Source organism: Callorhinus ursinus, unplaced genomic scaffold, assembly GCF_003265705.2.
Source record: "Callorhinus ursinus isolate GAN/ISIS: 27379988/994484 unplaced genomic scaffold, GSC_fseal_2.0 scaffold25, whole genome shotgun sequence".
NCBI classification, from domain to species: Eukaryota; Metazoa; Chordata; class Mammalia; order Carnivora; family Otariidae; genus Callorhinus; species Callorhinus ursinus.
The window spans coordinates 32,218,970-32,236,587 of NW_027397087.1; the positions used below are offsets into that span (position 1 = coordinate 32,218,970).

Below are 17,618 nucleotides of genomic sequence, written 5' to 3' on the forward strand. Positions count from 1 at the left end.
ACAGATGAACATAGTCTTAATAATGTGTTTTATTTAACCCCACATAACCAAAATATTATCATTTCAACATATAATCAGTATAAAATATTACTAATGAGATGTTTCATGTTCTTTTTTTACCTCCTCAGTCTTCAAAATCTAGTATTTTACATTTAGAGCACATCTCCATTTAAACCAGCCACATTTCTTTTTTAAGATTTTATTTATTTATGAGAGAGAGAGAGAGCGCGTGCATTCAAGAGAGACTGATTGAGCAAGGGGAGGATCAGCAGGAGAGGGAGAAGCAGACTCCCCACAGAGCAGGGAGCTCAATAAGGTGGGGTTTGATGCCAGGACCCCAGAATCATGACCTGAGCCAAAGGCAGAAGCTTAACTGACTGAGCCACCCAGGCGCCCCGAACCAGCCCCATTTTAAGTGCTCAATAACCACAAGTGGCTAGTGGCTACCATATCAGATAGCACATTCCAGGACATACATGAAAGTCTAAATATAATTGCACTTATTGCTAATATTCTGCTAATATTAACCCCTGGCTGTTAACATTTTATTATATTCTCATCTAGTCTTCTCTATGTATAATATTTTTGCAAAGCTGAAGCCATGTTGCCTTTATGGCTTTACATCCTTCTCTTGCTATTTTTGTGTATCTTTCTACACCATTAAAAGTTATTCACAATTGTTATCTTTTGTGAGGATATCATAGATTATCCCATCACTCGGATGTGTCAGAATCTTCTTAATCAATACCCAAATGTTGGACAGCTGCAATTTTTCGATCTTACAAGTAATGCTGAGATGAATAGTTTCATGTTATGTATTCTTTTTAAGGCCTTGATGCAAATGTCTCTAGCATTCCAGTTATTTTTAACAAAATGATTTTTACATCAGTAGTACGTCAAACAATCACCAACTGGTGATTTATGACTGGGAGCCGAGACATCTTGTTTTCTCATCCCACGCCTTTGATACCCTGCTCTGTAAACCGAGGGCAAACCACTTCACTCCATTTATAAAGTAAACTGATTGTATTAGATGATTTTTAAGGGTCTTTCCAACACTAACCTTCAGTGATGTTTTTCGCTCACCATCATAGCTAATCAATTAACCTGTCAAGCTAGTCATTAGAAGTCCTGCAAGTCACATCAAAGGCACTTAACATTTAAAAATCCATCCGCTTCTCTCCGTCCTCACTCACAGTGCCCCTTATACAGGCCACATCACTGTTCATCTAAATTGTGAGGGAGTATGGAGTGCAGACAGAGATTAGGTTCTAAAGTTAACAGTGAAATCCAAAATCAAGAATAGGATTAAATGAGGTATGTGGGAAAGCATGAGGCTGGCACAGAGGCGATGCTCAGTACATATTTCCTACACTGCAATCTGAAACCAGATTCTAGAGGCCCACCTAGAGCCTGTTCCTTAAATGTTGGAGTGGCGTTCACAATGAGGCATCAGAGGTGATGTGCCCTGCTGTGAGCCAAGCCCTGCCCCAGACACAGGATGCTGTGGGAAGACAAAGACTCAGCAGCTTCCCCTAAAAGGCTGACAGTCTAGAGGGGGAGACAGGAACCCCTATACGCAAAACAAGCATGCCTCAGGCGGTGTCTTCAATGGAAAAACCAGATGGAGAACAGAAAATTATCTGAGCAATTCAGGCAAGCCTGCTGTTGAGGAAAAGGCTTAACGAAATTTGTTCTACTATTTCTTTTGTGAACCAAGGGTTTAGGGCAGTCTAGGGAAGCAAAAGTACTGGGGCTCTAGAAAGAACAGAGTTCTGGCCCATGCTCTATAATCTTAAGCAAACCATGAAGTCACTTTTTGATCTCAGTATCCTCACTGGTCAAATGGAGACAGAGTAATACCAACTTGCCCAAATCTAACCACCCACTGGACTGCGTTGTTGTGAGGTTGAGTATGTCGATCATGGATGGGGAAAAGTTATTAAATGGGGCAATCTAATAGCCACAAAGGCAACTGAAAATGTGTCTCCTAAGATCCTACTCCTCAAGCAAATGCTTAGTAATCAGAAATAACATTTGTACTGAACTTTATCATGTGTAAGGCAATTTTAGGTGCATTTATTTTGTTTTCAAAGCCCTGTGTGGTAGGTACTATCATTTGCTCCTTTCGCACTCAAGGATACTGAGATTGAGGGGGTTTAAATAACTTGGTCAAATTTACACGATTTGGGAGGGCCAGAGTTAGGCTGACTCCTTGGTCCTCACTATTCCTCCACATGGTGCTGCCCCCCCATTAAAATCCTGATCACCATGAGTACACCAGTCATGATGAGCACCAGGCGATGAATGGAAGCGTCAAATCACTATATTGTACACCTGAAACTAATGTAACACTGTATGTGAACTATACTGGAATTAAGTTTTAAAAAATCCTCATCCCCCAAACACTAATATTATTAACATAAATATTAATAATGTTTGTTATATACATTTCCCTTTTATCAAGGACATGAAAACATCAAAAGAGAAGCTCTGAAAAAAAAAAATGCCTGACATGCAAGAACAGCAAGTTTACTTTCTCCTACTAAGAAAGAGTAGCTGTCCCCATCTGATTTGCATTTTATGCCATACAGCAGGAAATATTTAAGTTGACAAATAGGATATTTACAACTGCAACAGATAACTTGGCAGTTAGTTTTTAACAATTGTTGCAAATGTGATTTATTTGCTATTATAAAAGGGCATTACTGTGCAAATATGACTCCTGAAATTAGCTTCAGTTTAGCAAGGGGCCTTGACAGCTTGACCTCTTAATATCCTTATAATGATGCCATTTACATTCAATGCTTACTCAAGTCACTCACTGCTAGATATTTTTGAGAGGAGTCCACTCTAGGGCAGATGTACTATGTATTTTAACATATAGAGTTGGTGTGTGGGGCACATGGAGGCTTTCTAAGAGGAAAAAATGTTTAATCAAGTCTTCATGAAAATGTGTTCATTTCCAACTTCCTACAGTGAAAATGCATTACTGCTAATTACAGTATACTCCAGAAATACAATACTTCATGTTTTCTCGATAAGACACTTTCATGGCATGGATTATACTAAACAAGGGCATGTTTTCACCCGCTGCAACTTTAGCTTTTAATGTGACTGGGAAACTACTACAGTTGAGGAATGGCTGGGCCCAGATCAGTGCCGTCTCCGCCAGCAGGGAATGGGAAAAGGGTGGACTTGGAGCCAGAGAGAACTGGATTCAAATCCCAGCACTGCCACTTCCTGGCTGTGTGGACTTAGGTATCTCTCTGAACCTGTGTTTTTTTTTTAATCTATGACATGGGACTGTTATTTTTTAGGTTATTATAAAGATCTGAGATGTTTGGGAAGCACCTGGCACTTGGTACTTGATACACGGGAGCCAGTCATATTTGTGTTGCTTGTCAAAGCTCAGATGTCACCTTCTCCGTGATGCAGCCCTGACTTCGCTAGACAAACTCAGTTTGTCCTTTCTGCCTCAGTAGTACTTTGTTCCATCCCTTTATTATATCAAGTATTACACTGTGTTGTAAATGACTGAATACGTATGTATCCGTCTTCCCCTCCTTGGCAGCAGGACCTGTGCCCATCTACCTTTGACTCTCCAGTAACTAGCACAATCATCTTGAACTTGCCTTCACTAGCCTTGAGCATTGAACTGGGGATGATTCTGGGGGTGCTTCCGTATTCAGTGTGGGGGTGAGTGGTGACAGGCAATTAGGTGGTCTGATGGTCTGCCTCAGGAGAGGAGAGAGGTAGCACATGACCCACTTCTGCCATCTCCAGTTTATAGTAGATGCTCAGTAAATATCTGTCAAAGGAATTAATGGACTTACGTAGTTATTGAGTGGCTTACAGTAACTTATTGCTCACATATGTCTATTTTTCAAAGTCTTTTAATTTTTATTGCATCATAGTATTCTTCTAATAGCCCTGCTGTTCAGTTAGGGTGGGTGTTCCCACAGTTTTCATTTCCCAGTTGAGGATACTGTAGCACCGTGGGGTGGCAAAATGACTTTCCCACACTCGTGACAAATGGGGGGAGCGCTAAGACTTACAGGCCAATCATGAGTGTCCCTAAAGTTTCATAGTGAGATTTCCTGGCACTGCTTTTTCTGAAATCAAAGCAAACTGCCCTTTTCTCCTATTCACTCCCTCTTTCTCCCTTCTGTCTGCGCCTTTTTAGTTCCCCATCCTCTGAAGCTTCTGTCCAGTCTCATTTTTCTCAACAGAAAACACTGCACAACTGGGGAACTCATACAGGGTAAGGACTGGCTGGGTCAAGACCAGTGTCATCTTCCTTCTCCTAAAAATGGCAAACCACAGGGGGGAATCAAAGTCCCCATGAGCCTTTTGGAATGGGGCATCTCCAACAGATTACCTTGGCCGGGTGTTTTAATTTTTGTAACTTCCCATAAGAATGTTCAATCTTCTAATTAGAATCAGATTGGAGGCTCTGTCCTTCAATTGAAGGAAGTAGAAACAGAAGCAAAAACATCTACTCCACTCAGTCATGGGTCTGACATGGTTTGGACTGGTTAGGGTTGGTTGGAGCTTTCTCTCCAGGTTGTTGATCTCACCTTCACTTCTGTGGCTCCTGTTTTAATCAGGTGTGGGCAACAGGCCTCAGCCTCTCCTACAGTGACCAGCTGGCCCTGACTCAGCTCACCTTATACCTGACCAACGGCCATCTGGATTGCAGTCTGAGCGCCCTGAAAGTGCCCTTTGTTCCCAAGAAAGAGAAGAAAATGAGCTGCCTTAATGCCCTCTCAGTGCCGGTAAGCAACAGATGCTTCCTGATGCCCCATGGTGTTCAGCAACACTCAACCACCACTTCCTGAGCTCTGGCTATGTGCCCAGCTCTTTGAGTATAGAGAGAAGAAAGAACCTCAGACAAGTCACTTAGCCTCTCCAAAACCGGTTTCTGGAGTACAAGTGTATTGGCCAGAGGAAAGGGGAGAGAGCATTCCAGAAAGGGAAGGCACCATGTTGGAGGGATGAAAGAGCATAGGTTTTTCCAAGGGTGGGTCTGTTGGGACATTTCCCTCCATTTCTTCTCATCTCCCCAAGCCCTGGACAAGTTCTTCAATTACCAGCAACTTCTGACAAAACCCATATTTTTCTAGCCCCAATCTTGTTTTTGAGCTCCAGACTCCCAGATTCACCATTCTACAGAACTTCTCTAGAGTCCTCAGGGTCAAGCTGTCTCAAACTGCATTCATCATCTCTCCTCCCCCTGTACTTCCTCATGGTAGGTCCTGCCAGAGACTGATGGGACCCCTCCACCCCCACATCCAGTCAACACCAGCTCATGTTGTTGCTAGCCTCGACTCTGACCCTCCTCTCCCTCCACAGAGACACGGCCTTAGTTTTGCTCTTCACTAAGATTCCTTACCTGCTGTCCCTCCCCTCAGCCTAACCATACATACAGCCAAGATGGTCAAGGTGAAAAGCAAATCTGAGCATGTTGCTCCCCTACTTATGATTTTGAAATGATTCCTGTCATCTTCAGGAAAATCCCAGCTTCCCAGCTGTGTGAAGGAGGGCCTTCATGATCTGCCTCTTTCTGCGGCCCCAACCTCCCATCTCATCACTAGCTCCATTGCTAGGGTGGCTGGATCCAGCAGTCTTGGGGCTGGTTGAGGTTTACCAACCTTAGAACCCAGGGCAACAAAATACAAATCTCCATGGTGACAGTGAACTAGGTCGGTTGGTTTTGGGAAGGGAGAACAAGGGTCTAGTGGACCAGATGGCCCTTTATATACATGGAATATGGAAGCAGAAAGGGGCTCAGGCTACAGCTGCTCTGACTGCTGCCAGAGGGTTTCTTCTGCCTCTCCTACAGTGGGCTTCATACCCTTTTGGCAAATGAACATCTACTTGAGATGCTAATATATCAAACAGATAAAAGAGGAATTTCAGTGGTTAATAGGACCCACACTAGTGCCCTAGAGATACTTTTTCAGAGCAGTATCTCCTGCCTGTCTGCTGAGCCTCTTTGGAATCCCCTTGATCTCTTTGCTTATTGAGAAGCAGAGTTGGTCTCTCCCTCTCCCTTTGCCCTTCCCCCTGTGTGCATGCTCTCTCTCTCAAATAAATCAATCAATCATAAATCTTTTTTTAAAAAGGGGGGGAGGGCGCCTGGGTGGCTCAGTTGGTTAAGCGTCCGACTCTTGATTCCTGCTCGTGTCATGGTTGTGAGACTGAGCCCCACATCAGGCCCTGTGCTGGGCCTGGAGCCTACTGAAAATTCTCTCTCTCCCTCTCCCTCTGCCCCTCCCCCTGCCCGCATGTTCTCTCTCTCTCAAATAAATAATCTTTTTTAAAAAAGAGAGAGAGAGAAGCTGAGTTGGACAGGGGAGGAGAACAGGTCCCTTTTAATTAGGTCCCAGGACCTCGCTGAGAATCAACCAAGTCCAACTCCACCTGTGGCCCCCATCCTCACTAAAGGGACCTACAGGACCCTAAGTTCAATGCTGGATGGAGGACAGCAGTAAAACTTGAGCCTTGTGGCCTAGCAAACCTAACTCCATGCCATTTCTAAAAGGAAGCTGGAAGCTGAGTTAGTATTCAATTCAAGACTTTCCAAGACAAGTTGCTACATTTAAGGATGTTGCTTCAGAAGGCTATAAGCAGAAGTTGTACTCTGAATTAGAAGCACTCTCCCATTTTCCCCATCTTGCCTGTAGGTTTCAATCCTAGCTACAGGCAACATACGGGAATTCTCCTGTGATCAAGACTCTTAAACACTTCTAGGAATTGCCTACACTCAAGAGGGAAGCATTAGGATCTTCAATAATTCAAATGTCTCTACAATCACTACTAAAGAAAAGCTATGCAGGTTTTCTGATGTATGGATAAATTGAAAGTGCTTGTGGCTTTAGAAAGATAAATGGATGTTCTCACCCTGGTGCCACTGTGCATGTGTGCATGCGTGGGCTTCCATGCATGCGTACACACAGGATAGGCCATTTTTAAAAGAAGCATCCATACTTACACACACAATGCAATTTACAACCAAACCAAAGCTTCCTGAACAAGTGTGAATAGGCTGTGATGCCATCAGGTTTATAATCAGTCAGCTGACAGCCCCCTTTGAAGACTGAAGAAAAAGGAAAGGCACCAACGTACCCACAATGATAAAGAGGGCACATTCAGGACTAATGCCTACAAAATGCTTCTGCTTTGAGCCTATTCCTTTAAATAATCTGCTGTGCAGGGGGGAAGCAAAGACTCTTCTGGGCTCTACAAAGAGTTCTTGTCCCAAGTCAGAGACAGGTGGCAAAGAACTGTCATCTAGAGCCAGTCGGGCCAGGTGCAGGGGCTTCTGCCCCAGTGTCCTCCACAATTAACCACTTGAAGTCAGAAACCAAGTCAGATGAGTCCCAAAGATGCATGTTTTAGAAAAGAAAACAAGTTACCTAACAACATTTTAAACTTTTAATTAACACTCTGTCAGAATGAGGATAAAGCACTATCCTTTTCAATTGTTTTCACTCCTCCTCTCTCTCTGTGGACCCTCCGCGCTACAGGTGGGCGAACGGCCAAAAGGGACCATATCTGCAAACATCTTAAAACAGCCCACGTCATTTATAAGCATTTTAACAGCACATGATCTGTAATGAATGATTAAGTAAAACCTTTTGTGTTAAATTATGATGTTAATAATGATTCTGTCTCCTGTAATTTATTATGAATTCTCAAATGCTTCGGGTTTGATTTTGATAGAATGCCACAACAACAGAGTTTATGTGATGACTTTATTTTTAGAACTCCTTCTTTGAAGGCACACATTTCCCCACTACTGCTGCTACTGTAATTATGTACAAAACCAATCACTCATTAGAGTTAGGATACATTATCTTCCAGACAGATGAGGCTAAATAAGCAACACATTAATAATTCAGAGAGGAGTTCATTATGCATGTGGATGCCTGCTTCGTAACTGAAATAAGAACCTCATCAGCCTCTGCCAACCTTTAAACAATAGTTCTGTGTTATTGCGACCACATTCAAGTTTACGCTTGTTAAACTGCTACTTGGATTATTTTATCAAACATTCATTTATTTGTGGTCCCTCACTGCCGAGAACAGATTTTGGAAGCTCCTTTTTTAAGTTAATGATTTGAGCAATGGGTGTTATTAATTCTCAGAATATTATAAACATGATTAATTTTCAGGCAGAGATTTATTACATAAGGATTTCAACTATGTCAACTGAAATGCATCACTGTCAAAACAAGTATCATGGCGAAAATAGAATATGCTCCACACTTCAAGTGCTGGTGCTCAGAACTAAATCAATTTAAATTGTGGCTGAAGCAAAATTATATTCTCCAGTGAAAAGGAGTATTTCAAGCTTCCTTTATTTGGCTTGAAGCATTCTTGTTAGATTGTGATTTAGAAAGGTAGTTTAATAAGACTAGACTTCTACCGATAATATTTTCTCTTCTATTTTTTTCCCCGTTTTACCAGAAAAGGCTAGCCTCTGAAATGTCCACACATTCCAAATGTAGCCAATGGGAATTTGGAGTGAAGAGCACTGGTCTGAAAGTTACGGATCATGAATTCTGATCTCTCTCTGCCTCAGTTTCCTCGTTTGTAAAATAAAGGACGGCTAAGTGACTGCCAAGGTCTCTTGAGGGATTTGATTTTATGGGGCCTGTTAAATAGGTCTCTCTCTGTACCAAGCCTAGCCCAGGCAGCCTCATGCACAGTGGGGTGCTGAGGGGGCCATCTCACTGTCTCCTGGAAGGGGATGCAGCAAAGGCCCATCCCTCCATACTGCAGCCTTTCATTAAAAGGTCTTTTTCCTGCAAAATCTTTTAGAAATAAGTAATATTGTTGTGAGAAGTCTCATCCTAAGTCCTCATCAGCCATCACCTTAGCTATCAGTTAATACTCCTGACAGGCACCAACTAGAGGTAAATTCAGCAGACTTAACACCTATACCATGTCAGGTACTCTCCTAAGCCCAAAGGATGTAACGATTAAGCAGCAAAGAGCTCCAAGTTTATCAGAAGACACAGATAGGCCAACAAATAACTATAATACATATAATAACATGATAATAACATCCAAAATGTGTTAAGCCTTTATTCTACACCAGGTACTGTAACTAAGTGCTTTACATGAATCTTTATACAACCCAATATACTAGGCAGGTGTTATTATACTCACCTTTTTTTTAAGAGAGGGCACATGCTGTGTGTGGGGGCGGAGTGGGGTGTGGGCAGAGGGAGAGAGAGAGACTCTTAAGCAGGCTCCACACCCAGCATGAAGCCCAACTTGGGGCTTAATCCCACGCCCCTGAGATCAAGACCTGAGCCAAAATCAAGAGTCAGATGCTTAACTGACTGAGCCATCCAGGCTGAGCCACCCAGGCTATTACGCTCATTTTTAGATAAGAAGACTGAGGTTAAGAAATGTCAAGCACCTTGTGGAAGGTCCCTCAGCAAGCAAGAATGGAAGCCAGAATTTAAGCCCAGGCCTGCCAGACTTTAAAGCCTATGTGTCTGACCACTGTTCAGAGCAACCTGCCTGGCACTGGCTGAGAGTCAGTGATTTGGCCCCAGAGTACAGCTTAAGCTCATCCCTAAAGAAGTCTCTGGTTGAGGCCATAGAGAAAGCTCTTTTTCCAAAGGAAGCTTCGTCTCCCTCTGAGATGAGGTTGTTTCCAGGCATACTGCCATTATCCACTGGCTTCTAATCTGCTCTGAGATAGGCCAAGACGCAGCACTGAATGGGACAGATGGTCATGGAGGAGTCTTCTCCTGCTGTAAAATCCATACACAAGGAAAATCCATTAGGTTGTGATTTCCTTGGCAAACCTAAATGGATTTTATACCATCAGAAGAGAGTTGATTACACAAGTCAACCTTTTAAAAACAAGTTTTCTATTTGCATGATGTTTTGTCTTTTAAATTGGCATGAGTTTATTTGACCCCCATGATGACCTCAAGGAATAGATAAGACAGGAATTATCATAACCATTTTACAGATTAGGAAACTGAGGCTATGCAAAGCTAAGTGAGCTGCCCACGGTCATAAAGTTAAATAAGTAGCAAAGCTCAAGCATTCTGATTCAAGGCCCTTTCTGATGAAAAAGTTGGTTGGTTGGTTGGTTTTTATTTTAAATAACTTCTTTGTGAAATTATTTTAACAAATGATAATAAGCGCTAACATTTTTTTACTGTTTCCTCTGTGCCAGACACTGTTCTAAGGTCTTTAGATACTCACCTAACCCTCACGACAACACTGTCACCCCTGTGCTATCAGGCGGAATAAAAGACAACCCTAGACTACCAACAGTTTTTCCCTGTAGAAACTGTGGAGTTACTTAAGTCTAAGAAGAGTAGGTGTATCACATATGTTCATCTTCATTGGCATTATTATAACACATTTACTAAGCAGTTAACATAAGCCAGGAATTTCACCAAGCATCAGGGATACAAAGACATTTGACAAAGTCCCTGTCCTCGAGGAGCTGAAAAGAAATATAAAGTAGATAGCACTACCCAAGGAAAACCCAAGGCCTCATTCAGCACCATTGAGTGATAGCCCCTCAACCTGCTCCTGGAGTTCGTAGGAGAAAGGACTGGGGACTGGGACTGGCAGAGACAGGGGACAACTTACTAGAAAGAGGAAATTTGGCCTGGCCTTATAGACTAGGGCAGTCACTAAGTGAGGAGGGAAAGGAGACCTCCCCAGCAGAAGAGACAAAGGCTGAAGAGAGCCCATGGTCTGTGAGGAGCTAGCAATGAACCAGGTGGGCTGGGGCAGAGAATTTGGGAAGGAGGAAGTAGGAGAAATGGTTGGAGCAATCCCCCGAGCTGGTGCGGGAGAGCCTGCACACAAAGCCCGGTGTCTGCATTTCATCTTGACGGAGGAGACACTGAAGAGTTCTGAGCACTGACCAACCTGGGTCTGAGAAACAATCTTGTGGTAATGCTAGAATCCCAGGTACCAGCGGGGGGAAGGAACAGCCTAGGAAATTACATTTAGTGGAGGTCCAAAATGCTCCGAGCCCTGTAGACGCTTTCAAAGAAAGAGCAACAATATTTATAGCTACCATTCATCAGGTGCCAGGTGCTGTGCTAGGTGCTTATTTAATCACCAAAAGTCAGAGCAGTTAAATGACACATTCAAGGTCAGTCGGGTTTTGAACTTCAGTCTTTCTGACTCCATATAACTTTTTCACCACAGAATTCTCCTTGCATTCCCACCTCCCAAGTAGGAAGGAGAAGCAGCTGTCCAGGCCATAAAGCTCTGGAGTAGGATGGCAATGGTGATGGAAAAGACACAGCTTGGAGACATAGAGCAAATATCCTGGCTTTTCTTTCAGACTCTTTATGAATCTTAATCCTAGGTCTGGGAGAAGGGGGAACTGCAGTTTGTCTCTGTAGAGAAGAAGAAACCTCAGGATAGCCTCTCCTTACTTGTTGTCCAGCAATGCTAGACAGTGAGCTTGGAGCCAAGATACACAGCAATGAACGGGCTCCTGCTGCCAGAGGCCTGCCTACCTCTCTTCCTTGCTGACTGGGGCCTAGTCTTGGGCTTGCTGGTTTATATCCTATGGCAGCATAAGACAAGTTTAAAAGACAAAAATAACCTTGGAACTATCTTGTGAATTCATGGTAATCACCACGCAATTACATGCTCAGTAACCACAATGGAATTCCAGAGTATTTACAGTTCTCTTCCATATGCAAAAGCTCAGGTTTCTGGGCCTTCATTGTGAAGGCAGGAACATGGCGCAGCCTGCCATGAGAGGGTGCGCAGGCCTGGAGGTCACGCTCCTCCAGACTGACTGAACAGCTGAGCCAGCACCTCTCTTAGCTGGTTCTTATTACCCCACTAATAACTCTACCATGTCCACCAGAGCTACACTGTCTTCCAAAAGATAGCCTACCGGGGGCCAGGCCTGGAACCCCTGAGCTACCATTGTCCGGGGATTTCCTGTCATTCCCTAGGGTCTGCTTCTGCCCCAAAGCACTCACTGACTAGACATCCCCTGAATTACACTGGAAGAGTCTCTTCAGTCAGAGGGAAGTGCTATAGACATACCTTACTACATGCATCCATCCATCCATTCTTTCGTTCAGGAAACACTGAATGCCTGCTCTGTGGGGCATCACATCCAGCCTGGGGATTTGGAAACCAAACAGTGCCTGCCTTCTTCAGAGAACTCCCGTCATGTCAGGGAAGCAGCCAGGGGAACAATCCATGATAGGTCAGAGTGATCACAAGGTACAGTTGTGAGGCATGTGAAGGTCCAGATTTTTTTTGGCACAAATAAAATGTTCAGTGACTACAAATGGGACAATACTAATGGAGATGTACAACTCAAGATGCATTAGCCTGTGGGAGCCTAATATTTTTATAGACGTGGACTCTGCCTATAAGTGGGAAGAACAGGCTTAATAGTACTGAAAACATTATCATCAGATGCAGTATTTTCTGCAAGTGTTGAAGGAAAAGACAATATATGTGGGGAAATATGTCACAGAAGATGAATGTGAAATCTGAGAAAGAGAGAGAGAAAGAGTGTGTATATGCTTACGTGTTATGTGGGCAGGGAAAATATGTTCATCTGCTGTGCACTCAGTCAGCCCCAGTTCCTTGCATTATCTCAGAGATAGAGAGGGCAAGCCTTGACATTTCACAACAATGTGAGGCCATTATGATCCTTGCAGCCAGCTGTGGATCAACAGCACCTCCTTTTCCTTCCCCGGTTCCAAGTCACTGCACAAGGGCAAGCACCTGGTTGCCCCCACACCCAAGGACCCCCAAAGTTCAAAATCTGTGCCAGGTACCTTCACTTTCTATGCCCTAAGGTTGGCCACAACCCTACATGCTGTTCTCCAAATTTCTGGTTCTCCAAGGATAAACGTAGCTGATTTTCAAAGACAAACATCACATCTCACAAAGGACATGTTACAAAATTGCCAGGATCAAATACTTTCTTTTGTATGTACTCAATTTTAAATGTTTTTAGGAAATACTATAATTGAAATACTTCAGGCCTAACATAACCAGTCTCTTCGGGATAACTCCCACTGAGAGGCACGCAAGATACAGAATGGCACTTTCTCAAGCAAAGAAAGCAACTGGCATCAAAATTCTAACATTGGTCCTCTCAAGAAGGCAGACTCCCCTAGTGACTTGTTTCCAAAGAATGTAGTACAGAAACAGGTAAAAGTAACTTTACGGTGAGAAACCTGGCAAAGACGACCTTGGTGAGATCAAAATTGGCATTGTCGATGGTAAGTCATGTTGATACATGTACCCTTGATACGAAGTGATCCTATGGTGGTCCTTTTCTCAAAAAACATGTTACACCAGTCTAGTTGGGAGAAAACCATCAGACAATACCAACAGAGGACCTTCTACAAAATACCTGATCTGCACTCCTCAAAACTGTCAAGATCATCAAAAACAATGAAAGTCTGAGAAGTTGTCACAGCCCAAAAGAACCGAAGGAGACATGACAACTAAATATAATGTGGTATCCTGGATGGGATCACGGGACAGAAAAAGGGATTTAGGAAAAACTAATGAAATCCAAATGAAGAACAGACTTCAGTTAACAGTGATGAGGCAATTTGTTTCCTCCTGGGACAAACGTACCACAATGTTAATAGGGGGACAGGAACCCTCTGTATTATCTTCACAGCTTTCCTGTTAACCTACAACTTTTCTAAAGTTAGGAGCTTACTTACATATCTTATAAAGAGTCGTATATGCAGCTGTGGTCTTTTCTAGGCATCAGCAACCATTCGCTATGCAGTGATGACTACCCAGCTGAAGCACAACAATCTCTCGCTGGTTTTCCACTATGTTTTCCTCCAGATGTGTAAGGCCCATGGCATCGGCTATGACATTGAGGTATGCAGCTGATGGTTGGTGGGTGATCCAGGCAGCTAGTAATTCAGTGTCCCTTCAGACGGATATTTTTGAAACATTAGTTTAACCTGTATTTAGAGGAAGGCTGAGCGCTGCCCGAGGCAACTCCACAGGGGGGTGGCTCTTGGTCTGGGGAAGTTTAGCTCGGTCCCACCTTGGTAAAGCAAAAGCCCTGTAGCTCACCTGACTTAGGAGACATTTGGGGGACCATCTCTTGATCCTGAAGCATGTCCTGAGTTCCCTGACCCCATTCAGAGCTGCTTATCAATGAATATCCTGTCTCAGTCTGCTTGAGCTGCCATAACAAAATACCACAGACTGGGTGGCTTAAACAACAGAAATTTATTTCTCACCCTTCTGGAGGTTGGGAGGTCCAAGGAGAAGGTACCCAGCCAATTTGGTTCCTGGTGAGAGTACTCTTTCTGGCTTGCAGATGCCACTTTCTTGCTGTGCCCCAACATGGCGGAGGGAGAGAGAGAGAGAGATCTCGGGTATCTCTGTAACCTCTCTTATAAGGACACCAGGTCTATTGGAACAGGGTCCCATCCTTTGACCTCACTTAACCTTAATCACCTCCTTAAAGGCCCTATTTCCAATACAGTCACATGGGGGTTAGGGCTTCAACATATGAATCTGAGGGGACACTCAATTCAGTCCATGGCATCCTTCAACCTCCATATAGTAGTTTCTTCCCAGGAGGAGTTCTGATTAAAAACAAAAACAAAAAAACAGTTGTTCCCATTTTGGTCTGTTGCCAATGATACTGATGGTTCCTTTCCAGCTGCTTCATTCTTAATGTAGCTGGATGAGGGCAAACGGAATGTAATATCTCCTACCTAAACTAGAACCTCCATTTTGTGCCTAGAGACTCCTGCTACTCTGAGGAAGTTTTGTGATTTTGCAGTTTGATTCAGATTTTCAAATCTCTGACACGGAAGGCTAAGAGATCCATGCACTCTTAGTTGTGGAAGACCAATTCCACATGACACCACACATATTAAAATATAGTCACCTCTCATATTAAAAGTGATTTGTAGATAATGACAGAATTGAGCAACAACCAACTGATCAAATGTTTTAATTTGCAGACATTCAGTTCTACATTTATTAATTTTCATTTCTCGTACTTGAGAACAAATACAATTTTTTAGGGATCAGTTCTTTTTATAGGCTCTTGAAAAGCATGTAGACCTTAGGCACGAGGCCAACAGTGAATAGAATGGCCCAGCTACCACTGGGCAATCCTGCCACACTGCAGGGCACCGCCAGAATGCATAAGGCTCTTGGGTTAGATTGATTCATGCTGTTTGCAAACAAATACAAAGGAGCTCATATTCCCTTACAAATTATGTTAAAACTGGTAAAATATAGGAAAGAATGAAAAAGCCAGATTGAACTGATTTACCTGAAATTAATTGTTACATCTGCTCTACAGAATCCTTTTGGAATTAAATAGTTTTTAGCCCCAAACTGATTAGACCGAAACACTTCCATATGCCAGAAGGTGGCTAAATCTAATGTTAGCTTTCTCGGAATCTATTTTATTTCATTTTCTTCTAAAATATCAAAGCAGAACAAGATCTGTGAATAGGCATATTTGGCAGGGAAAGTCTCCTGCCCAGAAGAAAATATCCTCCCTAACTTTTCTATTGCCTGAAATTATTATTAGAGATTTATTTCTTTGGCTAAAGGCTTTCTACTTGATTGAAGTTTCTAGTATTTCTGGGAAAAATAAAGCACCAAATTTTATATGTTATTTACACCTTTGTGGCTGAGTCGACCAGATTAATTTCTAAGAAAAATTTTAGTACAAAAAACAGACTGCTATGACCCCAGGGGAACAGCGGATGGTGCAGAGGGAGGGGGTCCACTGAAGGTGAGGAGAATGCCAGAAAGGAGCAGAGAGGCACCCACAACATGACTGGCTCTGTCTCTAGGTCACCTGTGCTACACACCCCACAAAGGGTGAGAGCAGAAATGGGGAAGAAAGAGAAATACTGACTGGGAGCAATGGAGGGACAGAACAATATGAAGAAGAAAAGAGAGAGGATAAAATCCAAACACAGAAAGAATCCACCGAACGGGGGGAGGTGGGGACAAAGAGAAAGAAAAAGAAAAAACAATAAAAAGAAAGTACGAGAAAAGAGTCAGAGATGAAAAACATGACGTCCTAAAACTCTTAAGGTGAGGTAAAGGAGTCATTGGAAATTCTCCAACAATGTCCTTGCTCCAGTTTTCCTGAAACAGGTTCTCGTCTTTCCAGGATCCATTCCTGGTCTGAACTGTCCTCTTGCTCTCTTAACTGCCTTTTCCTGAAGAGACAGGTAATCAATCCGCATTTGCAGAGCACCCACTGCGCGCTGGCCACCAAGCGAAGCACTAACTCCATTACCACTTCAACTTTCCCATCTCTTCTGTAAGAAGCTATTATTTCTCCCAGATTACACTCAAAGAGTGTCAGCACTTTCCCAAGATCACACAGCCAGGCACTTTGTGGAACTAACATTTGAGTCCATAAAGTCAAACATGATTCTTTCTCTTACACCAAGGGTGTCCTCTATGTATCTTTTTCCCCCTAAGAACTATTTGTATTTTCTAAAATATTATTACCAATCCAGTCCAGGAATACTGGGAATAATTTCAAATAAATATTCCATCTAGGCACCCCTTATGTATTCTTCAGCTAAAGGAGCACAAACTTCTCTGTAGCCCCCAAGTCTCTCTACCTTACAAAAGATGGGAAAAAAGCTGTGTTTAATACTTAACTTCTCTAAACCATTATTGCTTCCATGAGTTATGCTAAGTCTAAAAAGACGAGTGTAGCCTCCACTACCCGCTGCCATTCTTGGTCAAATTTAATGTGGGTGCTCTTTCCAGAAAAAGAAGTAACATTAATAATACATCATTGTCAATATTACCAAAAGAATCCTCCAAAGTCCTTGTTCTCGACAGTTATGTCTTTCTTGCCATTATGATCACAGAATTTCCAATGTTTCTTGTCCAAACTCTGAAGGGGAAAAAAGGGAAATAAGATCACCTCACAAGTGTATTTTCCTTGCTGAATATTGGAAGGAAGCATTCCAGAGTTTGTAAGCAATTTGGTGGGTCTCGTTCTTGGTATTTCTGTAATGCGACAGAATACCCCCACTGATTTCCTAATGAAATGAAGTTGTAATGAAAAGCCATATGGAGAAAAGTGTCATGTTTACTGCCTGCAACAGTGTGGGGCAGGGCTGGTCTCACACACACATAGGCAGTGTGCCATGGTCCTAAATAGCTCCACAACCACCAGTGATCATTTCCTCAGGCCAGGGTACTGCCACAGTGGCGGTCATTAGGACTTTTCACAAATGTTCTGATTCTCCTCCTTCTAGGCACATACCAGGCTTATACTCCCTCAGCGCTCTCCCTGAAGTCAAGTATGGCCATGTAACTTACTTGGGCCTGTGAACTATGAGCAGAAGTGATACATGTCCTTTCTATGCAGAAGCCTGCAAGAGCCACTTCATGAGTCGTCATGTCCTTTTTCCTGCTTTAGAAATCATGGAAGCACACTGAGACAGAGCTCCCTTTGTCTGGGTCCCTGGGTGTACCAACAGTGACCAGAGACCCATGCCAGCTCATGTAGGAAATGGGGTACAAGCAAGAATCACATATTTGTTGTTATAAACAACTAAGAACTGAGTTGGTTTTTTTAAATTATTGTAGCATCA

At 43.0% G+C, this 17,618-nt stretch overlaps 1 protein-coding gene across 9 annotated transcripts in view; it reads left to right on the plus strand.

The window, feature by feature from the left end:
* Nucleotides 1-17,618, plus strand: part of IQCH (IQ motif containing H) — a 218,485-nt gene that overhangs the window by 187,246 nt on the left and 13,621 nt on the right. For 6 of the 9 annotated variants that reach the window (XM_025884587.2, XM_073877245.1, XM_073877246.1 and 3 more), the window contains 2 exons: nucleotides 4,611-4,778; nucleotides 13,765-13,887. In XM_025884587.2, the coding sequence (XP_025740372.1) occupies nucleotides 4,611-4,778; nucleotides 13,765-13,887 (291 nt within the window). The remainder of the gene's footprint in view (nucleotides 1-4,610; nucleotides 4,779-13,764; nucleotides 13,888-17,618) is intronic. The other 3 variants (XM_073877244.1, XM_073877248.1, XM_073877251.1) reach the window with 1 other exon arrangement.